Consider the following 18,305-nt stretch of genomic DNA (forward strand, 5'->3'; position numbering starts at 1 on the left):
TAGACATGCCCAGGTGTCGTCTAATATGGGTAAAACTTTCAAACCCAGTGTAAAAGTGAAGCGAGAATCGGTCCTGACTGGCTGCTGATACGATACGTTTTCACCGAGGAATGACGGCTGCAGTGTGGACTTTCACTTTCAGCTCTCCAGTGGAACCAGCAGCAGCTTGACTGGCTCCGTCGGAGCGCCTGCTGGGCCGCAGTGTTATCAGTGCCTCCTCCTGCGGCGGTGCTTTCATATCAGCGCCGCGTTACACTCCCTGAGCTCGCTGTCAGTCACCCGACACTTTCAGTGAGATACTGGATGAAAGACAAAGTGTGCTTCTCTCTCTCTCTCTCCTTCTATCTAAATGCCTCGCCACATTCGGCCTTTCCTCGGTCCACACCGGCTGCCGCCTTCCCCAGAACACCTGAACGGAGCAGTTCAGTGGCATTTTCCTTCCAGGATTGATTGTGCTGGGTTTTTATCTGCTGAGTTGTTATTCCTGCCTCGGAAGCAGATTTACGAGCGTCATGCTGGGACATCTGCTCCTCCGGAGGCAAGTTTGAAGTGAAACTCTTGCTATTAAAAGAGCGACACAGATAATCGCCTGGCGTGGCCGCTGCTCACGCTTCAGCTGCTCGGTATATCTATCTAATGCCAACTCTGGCTTCAGATACAATGAACCTTCCTACATGTAATACAATATGTACATTTCAAGTGTTTTTACCTCTTTTGGCTCAGATTTTCCATCCAATTTGCAGGAATATCTTCACAATCTTTTATTTTAAGCTCACCTTGCCCATATATACAATTATAGTGTGAGTTTGGTTCATGTATTATTATTATATATTATTTACATTTTTTTTACTACACCACAGGTTTCAGCTGATTGAAGACCTTTCCTATGAAGATGTGAAGAAATGCTACAGGGGATCGGTGAGTTTGTCCTGTTTTGGTTTTGCTTTAAACAAACATGTAGTAAAGTTAGCTAATAAAAGCGTAGCGAAGCTTCAGTAGCGTTAGGCTGTGAAATGTGAACATGTTGCTCACGTCTTGAAATATCGAAAAAAATCTTTCCAAATCCAGAGTATTGATCTTCCTTGCAGGTTTTTCTGTTTTTATGTCAGATCACCACATAAAGTGGAATTTCAGATAAAGACAACCTTTTTTTTTTTTTATTCTTTCATCCATTGAGGTAAAAAGCTTTCCACCGTTACATGGCCCCATGTGAAAAAATAATTGTCCCTCATGTTAAATCATGAAATGACTGTGATGAGCCACAGTTTTTGGAAAGCTGTGTAAGTTTTCACCAGCCTAACTCAGGCCTGATGATCAAATGTAAGAAATAACTTTAAATAGAACATCGTATAGCATAAAGTAAGCGAGAAAAAAAAAATCTCAAAAAGCAACATATCATCTAAACGAAAACAGTAGGAAAAAAGTAATCGAAGTCTGAAAAGGGATCCAAATTAATTCCTATCGCTTTGGGAATCCAGCACACTACAGTGTAGGACACATATCAAACTCGAGGCTCTGGGGCCAAATCTGGCCCACCGTAGCTTTTTATGTGGGCCGTTGGGCACCAAATTACATCAATTAATCCCTCCAGTTTTTCACAAATCTGCAAAATTCATACAAAACCCACACACAATCAACAGACCCACATATTTCTTTTCCTGATTTTTGCAGAAAATTCTTCTTAAAATTGTCTGAAAACATTGGGTTTAAAGTGACTGCTGCCTCAGCCTTACTTGATGTCAAGCAGTCCATGACCAATGTGGCAAGTAACAAAAGTTACATTTAGCATCATATATTGCCAAAAATAAAAAATAAAATAAAAAAAACACAAAAACATTCACAAAATCCTGGATGGACTGGTCAATGTGAAAAGATGTTCAATATTTAATTTTAAGAAACTGACACAAACAGCCATTCATTGATATTTTAACAGCTTAGTGGGTTTTATACATTCTGGCACAACTGGCCCTTTAAGAACATCCAGGTTTTTGATTTGGCCCGAAATGAAAATGAGTGTAGAAGCTGTAGTTAGTGGATGCCAGCTAGCTCCAGAGAAAACATGGACCAGCGGTGAATCTTCCAAGTTGTGTCCAATCTAGCAAAATGACTCCAGGAGTTCATTGACTTCATCCAGAAGGGTGAAGACACCAGGACATCCAAAACACTGCAGGCTTCATTTGCTTTAGTTGAGGTCAGAGTTCATGAGTCTACATGAAGAAGGAGGCTGGGCACAAACTGCCTCCGTGGGAGAGTTCAAAGGCCGCAACCACAGCTGACAAAAAGAGACACAAAGGCTGCTCTCATGTGTCACAAAGCGTCTCGATCCACAAGACCTTTGGGGAAGTTTTGTCTGCACTGACGAGACAAAAGTGGAACTTCTTGGAAAGTGAAAGTGCGGTTCATGTTACGCCTGAGCTAAAACTAACCCAGAATTGTGGAAACAGACTGTCAGACACGGTGGTGGTGGTGTGATGGTTTGGGATTTGAGGTTTCTGGATTGTAAAGGACGCTGTATAAAAGCAAGGAATTAAACAAGAAGTGCATTTAAAAACTGGATTTAAAGTGTTTGAATATTGTGACGATGAAAGCGAAGTGTGTTCCAAAGAAACAACCAAGTAAAGCTTTGAGCCGGACTCGAATCCAATTCATGTACCATAAAGATGAGGCTCACTCTGTAAACTCCTCCAAGATGGCTGAACTAAAACGTTTCTGCAAAGAAGAGCGACTGTTAGCCGATCGCTTTTCCACATGGCTCCAGGTCGGTTTGATGAAATCATTATTTGACTTAGTTTGATGATCTGAGACATTTAAGTATAACAAACAAAAAAGAAAAGGCAAAAACAGAAGAAATCTGCAAGGAGGGGCAAACGCTTTGGTTATTTAATTCAACAGAAAAAAGATCACAAACTGCCTCTGTCCTCTTGTGTACTCTTTTTGTCATTTAGCAAAGTAATACACTTTGGAAACGAATCTAATTTCCACTCTGAATGAGTCAGCATATTCCTCCAGACCAACGTTAACCGAGGGTTTCCCCCTGCACAGTATCCTAACTCTCTGCAAGCGCCGCTCTGAGGACAGGAGCTACTTCTTGCCGCGTGCTATAAATAGTGAAAAGAGCACCAGGAGCGATGCAGAACGACAGAGCGAAACAGTGATAGATGAGATGCAGAGCAGGAAAGTTGTAGCAGAGACTCTGAAGGCTGGAGGTGAGTTGTAGCAGCGAGGTGAGGGGAGATGAAGGAGAGATCTAGTTATTTTTCTTTTTTCTTTTTTAAGGGAAGAAATGGGCGACTTGAATGTTCTTGGCGTTAGAGAAACTGACAGCAGCGAGCAGAAGGGAGGGAAAGAAAGGAGTTAAAAGTACCTGTGTGTTTTCCAGCTGAAGGACAGAGTGAGTGTATGTGTGTGAAGGAAAGAGGGGTGGGGAGGGAGCAGCGGCAGAGCCACTGAAGGTGTATTTGAGACAGAAAAAGGCAGCCTTGTAGTCGAGAAAGAGCTCAGAGGCGACAAAATGAGGCGTAGCTGCTGCTAGTCTGTAGTGTAGGTGTGTGTGTTTGTTTTAGCTGCACTTAGAGGCAGATGCATGTTGAGTAGACGGTAACCTCAGCCCAACACTGACCAGCTGCAGGGGGGGGAACAGTGTGTGTCTTGCAGCAGTTTGCTCCAGGCCTTGGATGTGCGAGAGTGTGTGTGTGAGTACGGTGCCAACGTTCTGAGCCTGGTGCAGAGCTCTCGTCCTTTGTGGGAGAGGGTGGTGTCTGCGCCGAGCGGAGCCGGAGGCGGTGGAGAAGGCGGCGGCGGTGAAGGTGGAGGGGTCAGCGGGGCTGGCGCTGTGCGGGCAGGCCGGTCCGCCAAGGAGCTGCTCATGACTCTGCCCTGTCCCTCTGCACAGACTGTCAGCAAGTACAACTCGCAGTACCACAAACTGTTCCCATGCGTGCCCAAGGATGAGATCCTCATGAAAGGTACCGTCACCGTGTCAGCTTTTACACTGTGCGCATGAGCTGCTTGTGGCGGGACAGCATGTACCTGCCCTGTGAGGAAAACAGGACTGTGTGTGCGCGCGTGGGTGTACGTGTGTGTAAGTTGTTGTGTCATTTTGTGGTGATGTCATCAGCTGAAAAAAAAATCAATTTGTGTCTAAACTTTGAAAAACAAGGTAACTAAAAATGTGTCTGTTTTAGGTGAAGTTTGCCTGTAGCAATAAGCGATCGATCAGTGGATCAATTAGTCGCATGATAAGTTAAAATGAGCTTGATGATTCACATTCTGATTATTAATGGTTTTTTGAAGGGCAATTTTGGTTACAGAGACATTAATGCATCTCATTAATGTTTTTTGTTCTAAGTGTTTTTTATTTGTTTTGTTTCATTTTTGGATATTCAGATCCAGACTTAAGACTTCTTGACAAAATTAAAGTTTATTAGTCTTTGAGAGGGCAAACTTGCATTATTATGCCATCATCAGTATATCACTTTAAAATGATCTTCAATATTATTATTTATCAAAATAATTACTGGGACAGAGATTTGGGGCCGATTTCCAACCTCTGATTTTACGAAGTTGTGTCTTGCTGACGCACTGCAAAAAAACACAAAATCTTACCAAATATTTTTGTCTAGTTTCTAGTAAAAATGTCGTTCTATGCTTGAAATAAGATAAAACTAGCGTACAAGTAACTTTTCAGCAACTCGGGAGCTTGTTTTCAGTCCCTTATAGCACTAGAAAAATATCTTATTAGTGAAACAATCTGCCAGTGGACTTTTTAAAAATATCAATATTAATTAATTATTTACTTAAAACAAGCTCTTATATGTTCCAGAAAAGTTACTTGTAAGTTAGTTTTGTCTTATTTCAAGGATACTAAGATATTTACACAGGGAAACCAGACTAAAAATACTTAAGATTTTGTGTTTTTGCAGTGCAGAGTTTAGCTTTTAGCAACCTTTTCTGTATTAATTAAAATGTTAGTAGTAAATATCGAGTAAAACAGATCAGTTTTCTTCTTGTTTTTTTAAGTCTTCCTGTTTGTCAGCTGGACATGCCTGCATAGAAATTAAAACTGTAGGTACATTTCTACTTTTAAGTTTAGAAGAAATCCATCATTTAAAGAACTATCGCAGGATTTTTTTTTTGTGCCAAATTTTATTGTGCATGATTTTAAAATAATCTAGCTTCTAGTGTTTTTTATTATTATTATTGTTTTTGACTGTTAAAAACTGTTAAAAGCTATAAAAATAGAAAGACAGACAAAAAAACCACATTTATTCTGCATAAATAAATACTTTTGTTGCAACTCATTAATCCTTGCCCTTTTATTTTTTTAAATTTCGTAAGTTCCTGCATAAAAACATTTTTATACCTGGCTAACTTCCCCGCCCCCAAGTGGAGAAATTCTGTATTGCATCAGTGAGAATATCTGGAAAGTTCAGTCAAATGCATCGTTAGAAAACCGTCCTCCAGGCTTTGGGGAATATTTTTTGTTTCATCCTGGAAATTCAAAACCAGAACATGATCCTGATTTGGAAACATGTAAAGTATAAAACAAACCCCAGCACTGAGTCAACTTCTGTTTTGCTTATTTTATTTCCTGATCATTGCTTGGAGTTTTCCCTCTGGGACTGTGTGATGTTAAACTACAGGATGTCGGACGTGTGTTGTTTCTTTAACTATTGTGCTCTTGTTAAGTATTTTGTGCTTCTTCTTTTGTCAGTGTACTCCTGTGCTCTTCTTAGAGACATCCTCCTGCAGGGCCGCCTCTACATCTCCAGAAATTGGCTGTGTTTCTATGCCAACCTCTTCGGCAAGGACATCAAGGTAGGAGGCAGCTTAATAAACTCACAGTGACTGTGGGGGAAACTTGATCCGGGCGACTTTTAAAGTCACAGCCTGGCAAAGCTGATTGCACAGCTTTACAAATGGTTTCGCTGGAAGTCAATCAGGATTAGGAGCAAACTGGAAGTCCCTCTGTCTTTATTCTTCGTGTTTTTAACCTTTAACTTTACTCGTCTCTGAAATGTTTCACTTTGATGTTGGACTTTCCAGCTCTTCCTTCAATTTCCTTGAAACTCCAGAGGTTTCAGTGACAGTAAGCCACTTATTGAAGCCGCATTCCTCACATTCTGACTCAATAATGCAGGTTTTGTGTCCCTGCTGGTTTTCTGCAGGGCCCGTCTCTTTGCTCTTTCTCTCCTGCTTTCTCGCTCTAGCGGTTTAGAGGTCAAATCCAAGGTTTGTGTCTTCCTGAAAAGTTCCTTGTCGTTCTGCTCAGGTGGCCATCCCCGTCGTTACTGTGCGACTTGTGAAGAAGCACAAGACGGCCGGCCTGGTGCCCAACGGCTTGGCCATCACGACGGACACCAACCAGAAGGTAGACGCTTCAGCCAGAGAGATAATAAACTAACAACTTAAAGTTAGCCTAATTTAAGGTTAGCCTATTGTTTTTTTTTTTCCTGCTAGTTTCTTATAGGGGATCATAAAAAATATTTGGGTATAAATAATTTTTTATGTTAGAAGGCTGAAAAGTTTGGGAACCACTGAAATAACCAACGAAGAAGAGGTGAAATCACTAATAATGACCTTAAGTGCACTAATTAGACAAAACATTAGGTCCACTAGCAAGTGAAGTGAATAACACTGATTATCTTCTCGTCATGGCAGGACAGTGGGTGGAATAATAGTTAATAAAACTCCTGTTATTCTCTTTTATCTCCTCAGTATGTTTTCGTCTCCCTGCTATCAAGAGATAGTGTGTATGATGTCCTCCGCAGGATCTGCACACACTTACAGGTCTGTGAACACACACACACACACACACACACACCAGGTGTACTTATTCATTAAGTCCATGTGGCAGCGTGTCAGATAAAGAGGCGTCTGTGTTTTTTCCCCCTGCAGGTCAACGGGAAGAGCCTGAGCTTAAAGCAGTTCATGGAAGAGCCGGTCTTATCGCTGGTGAGTGAAAGTCTTTCACAAAACGCCGTAAAATCGTCCAAATTCAGCCATCAAAAGCGCCGTTGATGGGTTTTATGAAGCGCGGAACGATCCGAAGCTGAGGGTCGACTTCGCAAAGAGGAGATCGATCGATCGTTCTGCCGCAGCTGCAGCCATGTGGTGAATTATTCCCTGGGTCGGCTGGATGCTCTCTGAGGTCACCTTGTGTTGCGGCGCTCTGTTAGCTTCCTGGCTTGTCCTTGATATTCTCTGTAACAAAAGTGAGCATGTTCAATTGAAAAGACTATTTAGATTTTTGTTTCTCAAACAGGTTTTCTAAAAACAAAGAAAACAAGTAACTAGTAGGACAAGAGAAAACATGTGATTACATAACCAAGAACAAAATAATAAGCTTATCAACTACTTTTGTGTTTGAAAATGAGAAGGAAGACTGATTTAACCTACCTTTTATCTCAATTTAATGAAACGTGTCACTTACCAGCTCAGTAATGATCAGAAATGTTGTGGTGGCCATATCCCTGTTGAATTTACTATGTAATAAATAACATTACACAAAAACAAACTGATTCCAAACTGACTCATAACAGGACAAGCAAATAATAATAATAATAATAATAATAACCAGACATACAGCATCAGAATAATCTCCAACTTTTTGCCAATGTATACAGATCATATAAATTATAAAACAAGCAAATAAAAGAAAAAAAATCCTGATAATAGTTTTTTGGGGGACTCCTGACCCAAATGATTATTTATTTTATTCAAAAATGAATTGGAAAAAAATGTTGCCAGGAATTTCTTTATGCTTTAAATGAAAAATAGTAAATTATTTAACAGCCGTGTTATATTTTCATCTTCATGTCAGGTTAGAACCATAAATGTTCGTGAACTGGTTTGTTGAGTAACTGGACAGCCTCGTCTTTCTGCTGTGCTGCAGGATGAGTTCCCGGCTCCGGATGAGTTCCCAGTGGTTGACGAGTTCCCGTCGGTGTTAAAATGGAGACGGAAACCGTCTGTGGTGTCCGTGTCCTCGTCCCTTCCCGACCTGCTGGGCAGCTCCACCAGCGGCCTGGGAGCAGCAGACACACCCTTCAAGACGGAGCCGCCACTGGAAGGTCACACACACACACACACACACACACACACACACACCTATTCAGTCTCTGATGTTTTGTGCACATATTTAGTCAGTGCTATTAAACATTCGTCCAGAAAATATTTTCCAGAGGTGAATTTGCTTTTCTATAAATTGAATTAAAAAGGTCGAGCCAGAAAAACAAAACAAAACGAAACAAAAACAAAAACTTAGCTCCCCCTTTGCTAAATCTGGACAGGAACCACCGTGGGACACAAAATAGGATTCCCATTTTTGTATGAATGTGAGAGCAAATGAATGATCTCTGTTTGGATTTTTTTTTTCTCTTACGCAACAAGATGGAGATTAAATCACGTGGAGGATTGTATTAAAAAGCTTTGTGCCCGTGCGGATTAAGTTGAGATTATCACAACAAAACGTCTGCCGTGAACCATGTTCTGGAAAATTCTGGATGGATGAATGTTTTGGTGCTCTGGGCAGCATGTTGAATATTTCATAGACCTGATGCTTATTATTGACATCACCTTCCTTTAGCTTTTTTTCCTCAACAATTTTTACTTCAAATCCAAAATGGCTGCAAAATAAGTACAGAACAGAGAAGGTGATATACTGCATGGTAATCCCATTGATTCAGTTTTCATAGCAACTCGCATATAATGAGCGTCTTGCTGTCACAATATATGAAAAGTGTTTACACTTTGTCATAAAATACATCAAAGTTAGCAAGTTGACGGAAATAAATGAGGATTTTAGCACCATCAAGGTTGCTTCATAAATTCTATTTACTAAAAACGTTGGATAACAAAAAAAGATGACCAACCAAAAAAAAGGTCTTTTCCTTCCTGTTTCTGAACGATGTGACGTTCAAACCCACTTCATCTGCTCTAAATGTAACTTCAAGGCCTGAAACGTCTTTTATCGCACACTTATCCACTTCTCTAATCAAAAGTCAAAATAAGAACTACCAATAAACAGCACTTCAGAGGATGAGAGCAGGTTCTGCCTGCTTGAAATCACAAGCTTAAGAAGTGTTGAATAGTTAAATATTTTTACTCATATCAATGCAGTAAACTGCCTATTATATGGCGCTGTGTTTTAACTAAACTTTTTAACCTGCTGCTACTCCTAACCCCTTGTATGTGTGAGTTATGATGACCCCACTGTGCATGTTTCTGCCTGTTTTAAATCATCTTTGATTAACAACATAATAATTAAGCTGCAGGAGTTTTTCATATGTTCACTCATATGAACAACATGCATTTAGACGCTCAGGTGTGTATGAGACATAAATTAATACTACGATTAAGGACCAAAGCATAAATAATATAAGCAGCCAAATACTGTATTTCCATTTGTAACAATGTTCACCAAACCAAGAAAAAAATTTTGTGCTTTTAACTTTTGTTTTTGTTGAGCTGTGTTTCACTTCTCTGGCCTTTTTGTAATATGAAGAAGCATCATAAAAAAAAAGGCACTAATATTATCTTAGAAATTGCCACCAGTTTGGGTAGAAATGTTTTGGTTAAAAACAACTTAAAGTTACAGTTTTATAGTGAAAATGTGTTTATTCTTACTACAGAAACACTTGACGTATTTAAAAAAAAACAACAACTCAGTCACAAGTAATAGGCAAAAGATCAGGGAAAATATGGAGAATGAGACACGATGTCCACTAGTGAACACACGATTCTTTGCCATTTCCTCCCAGCATAAAGACAGAAATGTTAACAATTAGTCCTTAGTCGCTATGTGAAGCTACCAATATTTATTTTTCCTAAAGACTGGCAAAACCATCTACAGGTGCTCTTCATTTCTGGCTACATGTTTTTTTTCTGATGTTGCCAGTAAGTGGCAGTATATGGAGTTCACCCACTAAAGTCCAGTTATAAGATGATGAGCAGCAGCAGCAGCAGCAGCTACTCACTACCTGTCGAGACAATGTCTCGACAGTTTTTATGTCGAAGGAAAGATTTAATCTGAGCACAAATTTACTCAGGTTTTCACAAAAAGTCAAAGCTAAAAAATGGAATATGTAGGACAGTCGAGTAATGTTAATGGTGTGGTGTTATGGTGTGTGTGTGTGTTTCAGAGAGAGGTCTGCAAACAGACAGAGGTCTTTTATCAGAGCCGGTGGCAGAGTTGGGTCAGATGGAGTACCAGCTGCTCAAGTTCTTCACCCTGCTGTGAGTGGATGAAGGGGCACACACCACCTTCACCTTCTCCAACAGCTGACTCGTAGCTCCACACACACACACACACACACGCACACACACACGCACACACACACACACACACACACTGGGCTTTAATGTGCTGATATAAATAGGAGGTGATTCAGTCACAGGAGATGAGAGCTGCTGAAACACTCAGTCCACAGAGAAACGCCCTCCGATGAACCGTTGTTCACCACAATGTCTCTCACATTATGTCACAGAGTGACATGCGCTTCGTCATCTATTTCTGTACATCATTTGTTTTATTAGCAAGCTTAACCTCCTAAGTGAAGAAATAGAGCTCAACCTCATTCACTCATAAAATACACACCCAAAGCACATATCATGCATAATAGTTGTAATCAGTATAGTTTTATGCAGCTGTTTTAGATTTAGACACAACATAAAATTAAAGGTGTTATAGATTTATGGCAAAATTGGGAAAAATCATCGTCAGAAACAATTAAAACGACCCAACAAAAAGATTCAACAAAATAATTTAAAATCTATAATCTTAGACGTCTAAAATGAGTCAATTGTTTTATTTACTTTTTCTTATTCATAATTTACTTTAGTATCAATATCCATATTTATTATTTGATTTAGTTATGTTGTAAAAAAATAATTTAATTGGGAAATAGGGTTATATTTGTAGGTTATTTCTTTTGCCCTTTAATTTTCACTCATAATAATTTATTCATTAGTTAGTTTCTGCTCCAATCGTATGTTTTATTCATGTATTTCTTTCTTTCTTTCTTTCTTTCATGTCACAATAACTTTAAGTTTGTTTTTGTATTCATTTTATTTACAATTAACAATAATAAAAATTCTACATTTTTTCAGTTTTGATTCATAAAATGTAAATGTTTTTAAACATAAATGTGTGAATATGTCAAAAGAATTTATTAATCATAAACGTATTTTCATTTTCTCATGTTGTCCACAATGTTTCAATTTATTTTCGTTCATTTTGTAAATTCCTGCGTCAGCTGTTAGAGGAAGGGACGAGTTCAAATAAGACTAAGACTTTTTAAATGAAGAGAACTAAGACAAAAATAGAATGAAGAAAATAAGTTTGAAGGAAATTAGAAAACAGTAAAAACACAATACAGCAAATGTTTTGGCTTTCTTCTTTTCAACTTTTACGGATACATGACAGGACAGCAAACACCGCCCCCCAGTGTTCATTCAGAAACATTACAGCTCTCTTCCTTGGTGTTACAGAAGCATCTCAATGTGTTTGTCTCTTCTTCTTTCATCAGAATAATCCTCCTCATCCTCTCATCGTGCTATCTGGCCTTTCGTGTGTGCAGTCTGGAGCAGCAGCTCTCCTTCCTCAGTAACCCAAATCTGCCCCTCAGAGAGAGGTAACACACCTGCAGGCAGTGTGACTAAAAAAAAAATAAATAAAGTAACAAAGACGGATATGTTTTCTTCAAAACAGTGGAAATCTTGTACATACTTAGATGAAATCAATTCATGTTTGTACTGAATAGCAAGTTTTGAGCAAAAGTTTTGTAAAACTTTTCATTGCCAACGAGCGCTTTTCGCACGCCATGAACGCTAGTGGAGCTATTTCACATCATATTTTGGTAACTTTTTCTGAGCTTTTTTCTCATTAAAATTACTCCCCCCCCTCTCCATAATGTAAGACATTTTTCTGGTCAAATTGCATCTTTATTCACCTAATATTACACAATATTCTTGTAATGACACAAGAATTCTCCTTGCCTGAACCTAATACTCCGCCGTACAACTCACAGGAGNGNGAACTGAAATAAAAGCCACTTTTGTGAGTCATTTGTAAAAAAAATTTTTTATAAAAGAAAACAAGAAATAAAACAAATTAAATACGGATTTGGTATTATTTCATTTTTAATCCATATTGCCCAACCTCATCTACTTCACTAGTTCTGTTGCTAAGAATGTAAGGACATAATAATTATGCATACAGGGATAAAAACTATCTGTGCCATTAGGTTTCCACTAACAACACTGTCTTCTCCTGTTCCAGGTAACCTCTGCCTTCCACTTTAAACCCTCTCTCTTCAAGCTTGGAGCCGATGATGCCCCCCTTCCACCCACCACCCCAGCACAGATCCAGGATCATAACAAACCCTCCATCCCTCCTCGGCTGCATCATCAAGGTTCCAGGCATCTATAAGGTCCGGGACGACCACCCAACCCAAGATCACTTCCAGACTATGCAAACAGACTGTATATTTATTTCTAAACAGAAAGTAGATTTTGTTATAGATTGTCAGCAGTTCATATCGCAGATGTGCTTCAGTGTGAAAAGTGGGGGGAAAAAAAGATGCTGCTGAATCCTCACTGCTCTGTTGTGCAGACGGATGAGAAAGACGTTTGATGTTAAAATATTGAGATGTAAGTAAAAAGGAAATGTTTGTATTTTTTGATGGTTGCCAGCGTGAGTGAGCCGTTTGTTTATATCAAACATATTTTTGACTAATTGAGCAAACTAGTTTAATTTTAGAGGGAGAGTTAAAACTAGCAGTAACGTTGCACTTTTTCTTGTAAAGATGAAGTCCGAATCGTTTCAGCCACATGTCGCATCAAGTGTTTTTTTTTTTCTTCAGTAAAAGGTACTCAGTTGTCATCTTAAAGGTATTCACAGAAGAAGGTCATGTGAGCACAGAGATTTCACTTGTTTCTAGTGAAACAGAGCAATAATAGCTTTAAAAAAAAGAGTGGAGTGATTAGATAAAATTTTGTTTTTCATCACATTTATGAATATCTGTGTAAAAAAAAAAGTTGCTTGGATTCTTTTACTCAAACATTTCAAGTGAAGATGTTAGTCTTTAAGAGTCAAACAGAGTATTTGTTTTATGATGTTTGTCTGAGGATATCTCATGGATTTTCTACGGATGATGATGTATTTCTGGACGCTTTTAAATTAAATCTGCGACTACATTAAAATGACAGACTTTGTAGCTTTCTGCTTTGCTTTCCGACAAAAAGAGCGACAGTCTTGAAATTTTCTTGTTTATCCTGTTCTTTAATTGCCTTTCAAGATGAACTGGAAAATCACTGAAACTTTATCCAATGTTGTAAATCAAGGGTAGAGAAATATTAACTTCGGGAAAAAGATGCTCCTCTACAAGATGTAATTGATTTTGGATTGTGCTATTTGTAATTTTTACCTCATAATAGACCTTAGCCTTAGCCTGGCCATTGCCTTCCTTCACAATTTGCTCGATTCTCATCTCTCTTCACAGCTTTGCCTGGGCTTTCTCCCATTGACTTGGATTCTCTCCTGCAGAATTTCAACCGGATCAATAAGTGAACAGAAGGAAAAGTCGTGAACGATGATGTTGATTTTCTGCGTTGTGTTAGAATTGTAATCTGCCTGTAGTTTTGGCAACAGCAGTGGAGGAAGTGAACAAAGCCGTTCAGTCCACGTTGGCCTCGCTTCCAAATATTGAATTAACAGTAACGGCCATCTTGCTCGTCTCGGTTCTTCTCTCTTTGCGGTGGACGATGGTTGTTTACAGTGCAGGGAATTTCTGGTAAGCTTCATGGCATCAAACTGGCATATTACATACGTCACGCCCAAATGTTTACAATTAGGTAATATTTAAAACCTCGACAGAGTCCACGCCTACGGGAAGCGATTGTTTCTCAGTAGCCCAGAACCTCTGCACGAAGTGGAATGACGTGTTTTTAGAAAATACATGTGGAATATTTTCTAAAATGATACAGAAACAATTCTGAAGTTTTTTCTTCAACTTGCTGAGATTTATGGCGGATTACTTCACTTAAAACTGGCACTTTTTCCATCAACAATAAGTAATTATTGACTTAAAACAAGCTCTTGTATGTTGCTGAAAAGTTGTGAGATAGTTTTCTTATTTCAAGTGTACTAAAATGTTTGCGGTAAAAACTAAACCAAAAATACCAATAATAAGATTTTGTTTTTGAAGTGTAGTTTTTTATTGCTGAAGAAAACGGATGTTCTGTCATGGGACACTGTCCTGTGACTCCAGTATTCATTTTTAGTTTTCTTCTTCTTACTCCTTAATGTATCCCAAAGTGTTTCTGCTTTGTAATTCAGTCCGTCGTGAATCAAAACGTGTAGATGCTAATCATTTTCTCATGCAGCATTTAGTTTATCAGTCTCAGCAGGACACCAACTCCTTCCAGTCTCTTTAAAAAAGCCTCTGCAAAAAGCTCAGAGCAGCAGAGCAAAGGGAGCTTTGGTGGGGTTGAGTTGAAGCAGATGGCCAGACGAGCTGCAGCCACCTCCTTTCCTCCAGGGAGTCGTATTGTCTGTCCTGGAATGCTGCTCCGCTGACCTGCGACCCCCCTCGGCGTGAGCGAGGAGGCGTACTGTGACTTCATGGTAACGATCTGTGTCACACACTGTAAAATCATCACACATCCGAGGCGACAAAGCTGGAGGACTTCCAAGAACCCATTACATCAGAGGGTCGTTAAATGTGTCTGAGTTAATGTGTGCAGCGAGCGCGATCCAAATGTATTACAGCTGGCGCTTTTATGAAGGGAGGCCTGCTGCCGCCTTAACTGAAAACAGAAAAAAAGAGGAGAAAAAAAAAAAAGCATTTCTTCCTGGCCGAGGTGATTCTGGGACGGAAATATCGTTTCTTGGATGCATTTTATATTAGAATGAAGAAACAAAATGAAAACATGAAATGTTTTTTTTGTTATATATATTACTGCATATTCAGTTGTTTTGACATGTATTATAAGGTATTTCATATAGATTTTAACAATACACCTGGGGATTTTGGTAATATAGTCAAACGAAACTGAAGGGAAAAAAGCAGAGTACAGGTGAAACGTCGGATTTTATCGGTTGTATGATTTCTCACTTGTCTTTGGAAAAAGACCACAGGTCACTTCTCCCTGCACAGCTGCACTCTGGAATTTGTTTAGGTTGTATCTACCCAGAATGCCCGGTGCTATAGTCCACTTCCTGCTTTTGGAGTGATCCCTGGTTGGTCTATGGGTCTACTTGGCCTAAAAATATCCATTTGGACCGTACCGAAACAGCTTCTGGAGAGGATAAATTAAAAAGATACTCTACATTTATTCTCGCTTAAAATGGCTAAAATTATTTTCAGATAAAATCACTTTGGGTTAAGAAGGCTAAAATATCATCACCCAGCATTTCCAGAGAAACTTGTCCATTTTAAGCCCTAAACATTTAGTTTGGTGGTGAAGTGAGAGCATGTTGAGTTTAAAAGAGCTGCCTGAAGCCTTGAGAAAGAAGATTTTAACAACTTGTGTTAAATCAGACTGCTAAGAAAACAATCTACGGTGAAGAACACTCCCAACATGCCTCAGTCTGGCCTTCCAAGCAAGCGTACCCCAAAAGCAGGCCACACGATCCTAAAAGAAGGCTCCAAAAAAATTCTAAAACTTTACCACAGAATCTGCAGATAAAATATGGTACTTTAACAAGTTGCGTGCAAGAAGGAAGTCTCACAGCAAAGGTATGTTGTATAAAAACAATGGCCAGTTTGATTGAACATTTCATCGTCAGAGGACCAGAAAGTGCTGCAGCCTCTGTGTTTTGGAATCTGGAGGTCGGCTGTGACCACAGAGTGTTCACAAACAGTTGGATGCGTTGGCTGTATTTTTATTTCCACGTGGCCGTCACTGACTGAGAGCAACACCCGCTCTCTGGAGAGCTGAGAGCAGGCGGAGAATATGTGTGACATGTATGATTTGAAAAAGCCAGAGCAGTTAGCGCAAAATAACAACAGGGACATAAATATCACAGTCAACGTGTCGTTTACGGAGACGAAAACAGCTCCTGCGGTTCTGCTGTAACATGAACCGCACAGTACTTGCCTTACAGGTGGAATCGTGGCTCTTGATGTGGAGAGGAGTACATTTTCATGGTTGGATTAACTGTCTGTGGGAAAAAGAGGACACAAAGAATTCAGTGTTCTTCACTCCCAGCGTCTGTGCCTCATCAGATGATTTGATTTCTCCCTGTTGCTCCCAGTAATGGCTAATTCGAACCAGTAGTCCCATCCTGAATGACCCAGGCCAAGAGCTGAGCTGTTGCAGGACACTGAATTATTTTTTAATGTCTTGCTTAAAAACCTTTAACTGTGGAAAACGTTGAATTTTGCTGACTTAACCGCAGTGGGCCAAGCAGCCAAATCCAAATTCATAGATGGGTTTTCACATTTTTTTAATGACTTGTGGTTCTTTTAAACTAAAGCTTGGTTGTAAAGCTGAAGGAATTTGAGATGTTGCTTTCAAAACTTTTAATATATAAAAATCTGAAAAGTGAAGCAGGCATTTGCATTTAGACCCCTTGTGCCAACACATTTGTACAAGCAGCTTTTGCCACAATTATTATTGCGCAGTTGCAGTTTTGTTGCATGCATTGCACATGTATTTATTTTATTTATTTCGAACATGATAGAAATATGAAATCACACACATAAACAAGGAATGCAAAAGAGACATATTTTTGTACCACAATAATCTTAACATGCTCAAAAAAGAGTAGGAAGAAGAAATAAACTTATGAACTCCTACCCCATAAACTCATAAACAATATTTTCAGATGGACCCTCATTATAAAAAAAAATATATATATATATATATATATATATATATATATATATATATATATATATATATATATATATATATATATATATATATATATATATATATATACACACATACATATATAGGTTAATTAATTTTCCATTTTAAGTGGGCTTACATATGTCTAGACTCTAGAGACTGGATTTATCTGTTTCTTTTTTGTAATGCAGTTCAAGCTCAGGTAGACTGGATAGACATTTTGTTGTTGCATTGTTACTAAGGGGCGTGAATACTATTGCAAGGCATTGTATGTATGCAGTAAATGTGGACACTCACTAGTTTTATGGGGGACACAGTTTAACCAATACCAGATCGAGAGGGCATCATGGCAGCAGTTCTGAAGGTTTTGTTTTTAGATGAAGTGAAAAAGTACAAAATTGATTTTTTTTTTCTTCTGATGCAAAAATCTAAATTTTTAGGCCTTCTGGTACTGTTTGCATGACTTAGTCACACTGGTTACTCACATAGAGTTTTAAAAAAACAAAAACAAATATGGGGTCAAAACTAGAGATGTGCCGATCAGGTTTTTTCCTGCCGATTCCAATTCCGATCACTCATGAGGGCCGACCACCGATACCGATCACATAATTATTTATTTTTTTTAAATCATAAGCACTACCGGTTACATTATGTGTAAAAACATAATGTAATTCACCTGGCTGCGAAATGAGATACCGCCGATTATGATCGGTGGCCGATCGATCGGCACACCTCTAGTCAAAACATTATTCATGCCTTGTTAACAGTTCAACTAATTTTCAATGTTTTCCTAGTTGTTGTTGTTTTTTTTTTAGTTTTTCTCTTTTTTTCTTTTTTCTTTTAGCTATTTCAGTTTACATTTTGGGTCCCTGAAAATATATATTTTGAAGCATGCGTCTTCAGCTGCTCGTCCTCTGCGGTGTGGATTTAATAGTTTGTATTTCCGAAGCATTCAGTCCTAAAGGCCACCTCCGCATTTCACTGGTTTGGTATGTACCCTTTCTTTTCCACTTTGATATTATGACGTGAACTTGGCCCACTTACAAATCCTGAACAAGATTTAACAGCAGAGCGCAGCTGGGAGCCGAGCTGGGATGTTTGTCAGCAGCAGAGCTTTAATGTCCCATCCGACGCGCAGGTAGCTGTTAATAAAAACATGTTAGTCACTTAGCTGAAGATGTTGAAAATGCAGTATCTCTGCGGGTTTCTAACGCAAAAGGAGGACTTTTAAAAGAATTTTTATGAATTAAATTTATAAGACCTGTAACACGATAGAAATGTACAAAATATAACTTACTATTTTATATGGTAGTAATGCCAAGCTAGCTAGCTTGAAACAGTTACCTAGCAACCTAGCTAGCTAGTTAGCTCGTTAGCAAGGGTATAGAATGTTTGGAGATTTAATACTGCTGCCTTTACAACATTTAAGACCTGTGATTAAGGCCAAC

General features: G+C 38.9%; 1 protein-coding gene across 2 annotated transcripts in view; it reads left to right on the top strand.

The window, feature by feature from the left end:
- Positions 1-13,207, top strand: part of gramd2aa (GRAM domain containing 2Aa) — a 32,132-nt gene extending 18,925 nt beyond the window's left edge. Inside the window, exons 3-12 of one of the 2 annotated variants that reach the window (XM_015030073.1) lie at positions 861-918; positions 3,629-3,965; positions 5,714-5,817; positions 6,272-6,370; positions 6,718-6,789; positions 6,898-6,954; positions 7,871-8,072; positions 10,143-10,236; positions 11,529-11,633; positions 12,281-13,207. In XM_015030073.1, the coding sequence (XP_014885559.1) occupies positions 861-918; positions 3,629-3,965; positions 5,714-5,817; positions 6,272-6,370; positions 6,718-6,789; positions 6,898-6,954; positions 7,871-8,072; positions 10,143-10,236; positions 11,529-11,633; positions 12,281-12,284 (1,132 nt within the window). In that variant the 3' untranslated portion in view covers positions 12,285-13,207. Of the gene's footprint in view, positions 1-860; positions 919-3,628; positions 3,966-5,713; positions 5,818-6,271; positions 6,371-6,717; positions 6,790-6,897; positions 6,955-7,870; positions 8,073-10,142; positions 10,237-11,528; positions 11,638-12,280 lie in introns of those variants that run through there. The other variant, XM_015030072.1, reaches the window with a different exon arrangement.
- Positions 13,208-18,305: the final 5,098 nt, after the last annotated feature.

This window comes from Poecilia latipinna, unplaced genomic scaffold (genome assembly GCF_001443285.1).
Source record: "Poecilia latipinna isolate Pla-1442-1.1 unplaced genomic scaffold, P_latipinna-1.0 Scaffold172, whole genome shotgun sequence".
In the NCBI taxonomy this organism is placed as follows: Eukaryota; Metazoa; Chordata; class Actinopteri; order Cyprinodontiformes; family Poeciliidae; genus Poecilia; species Poecilia latipinna.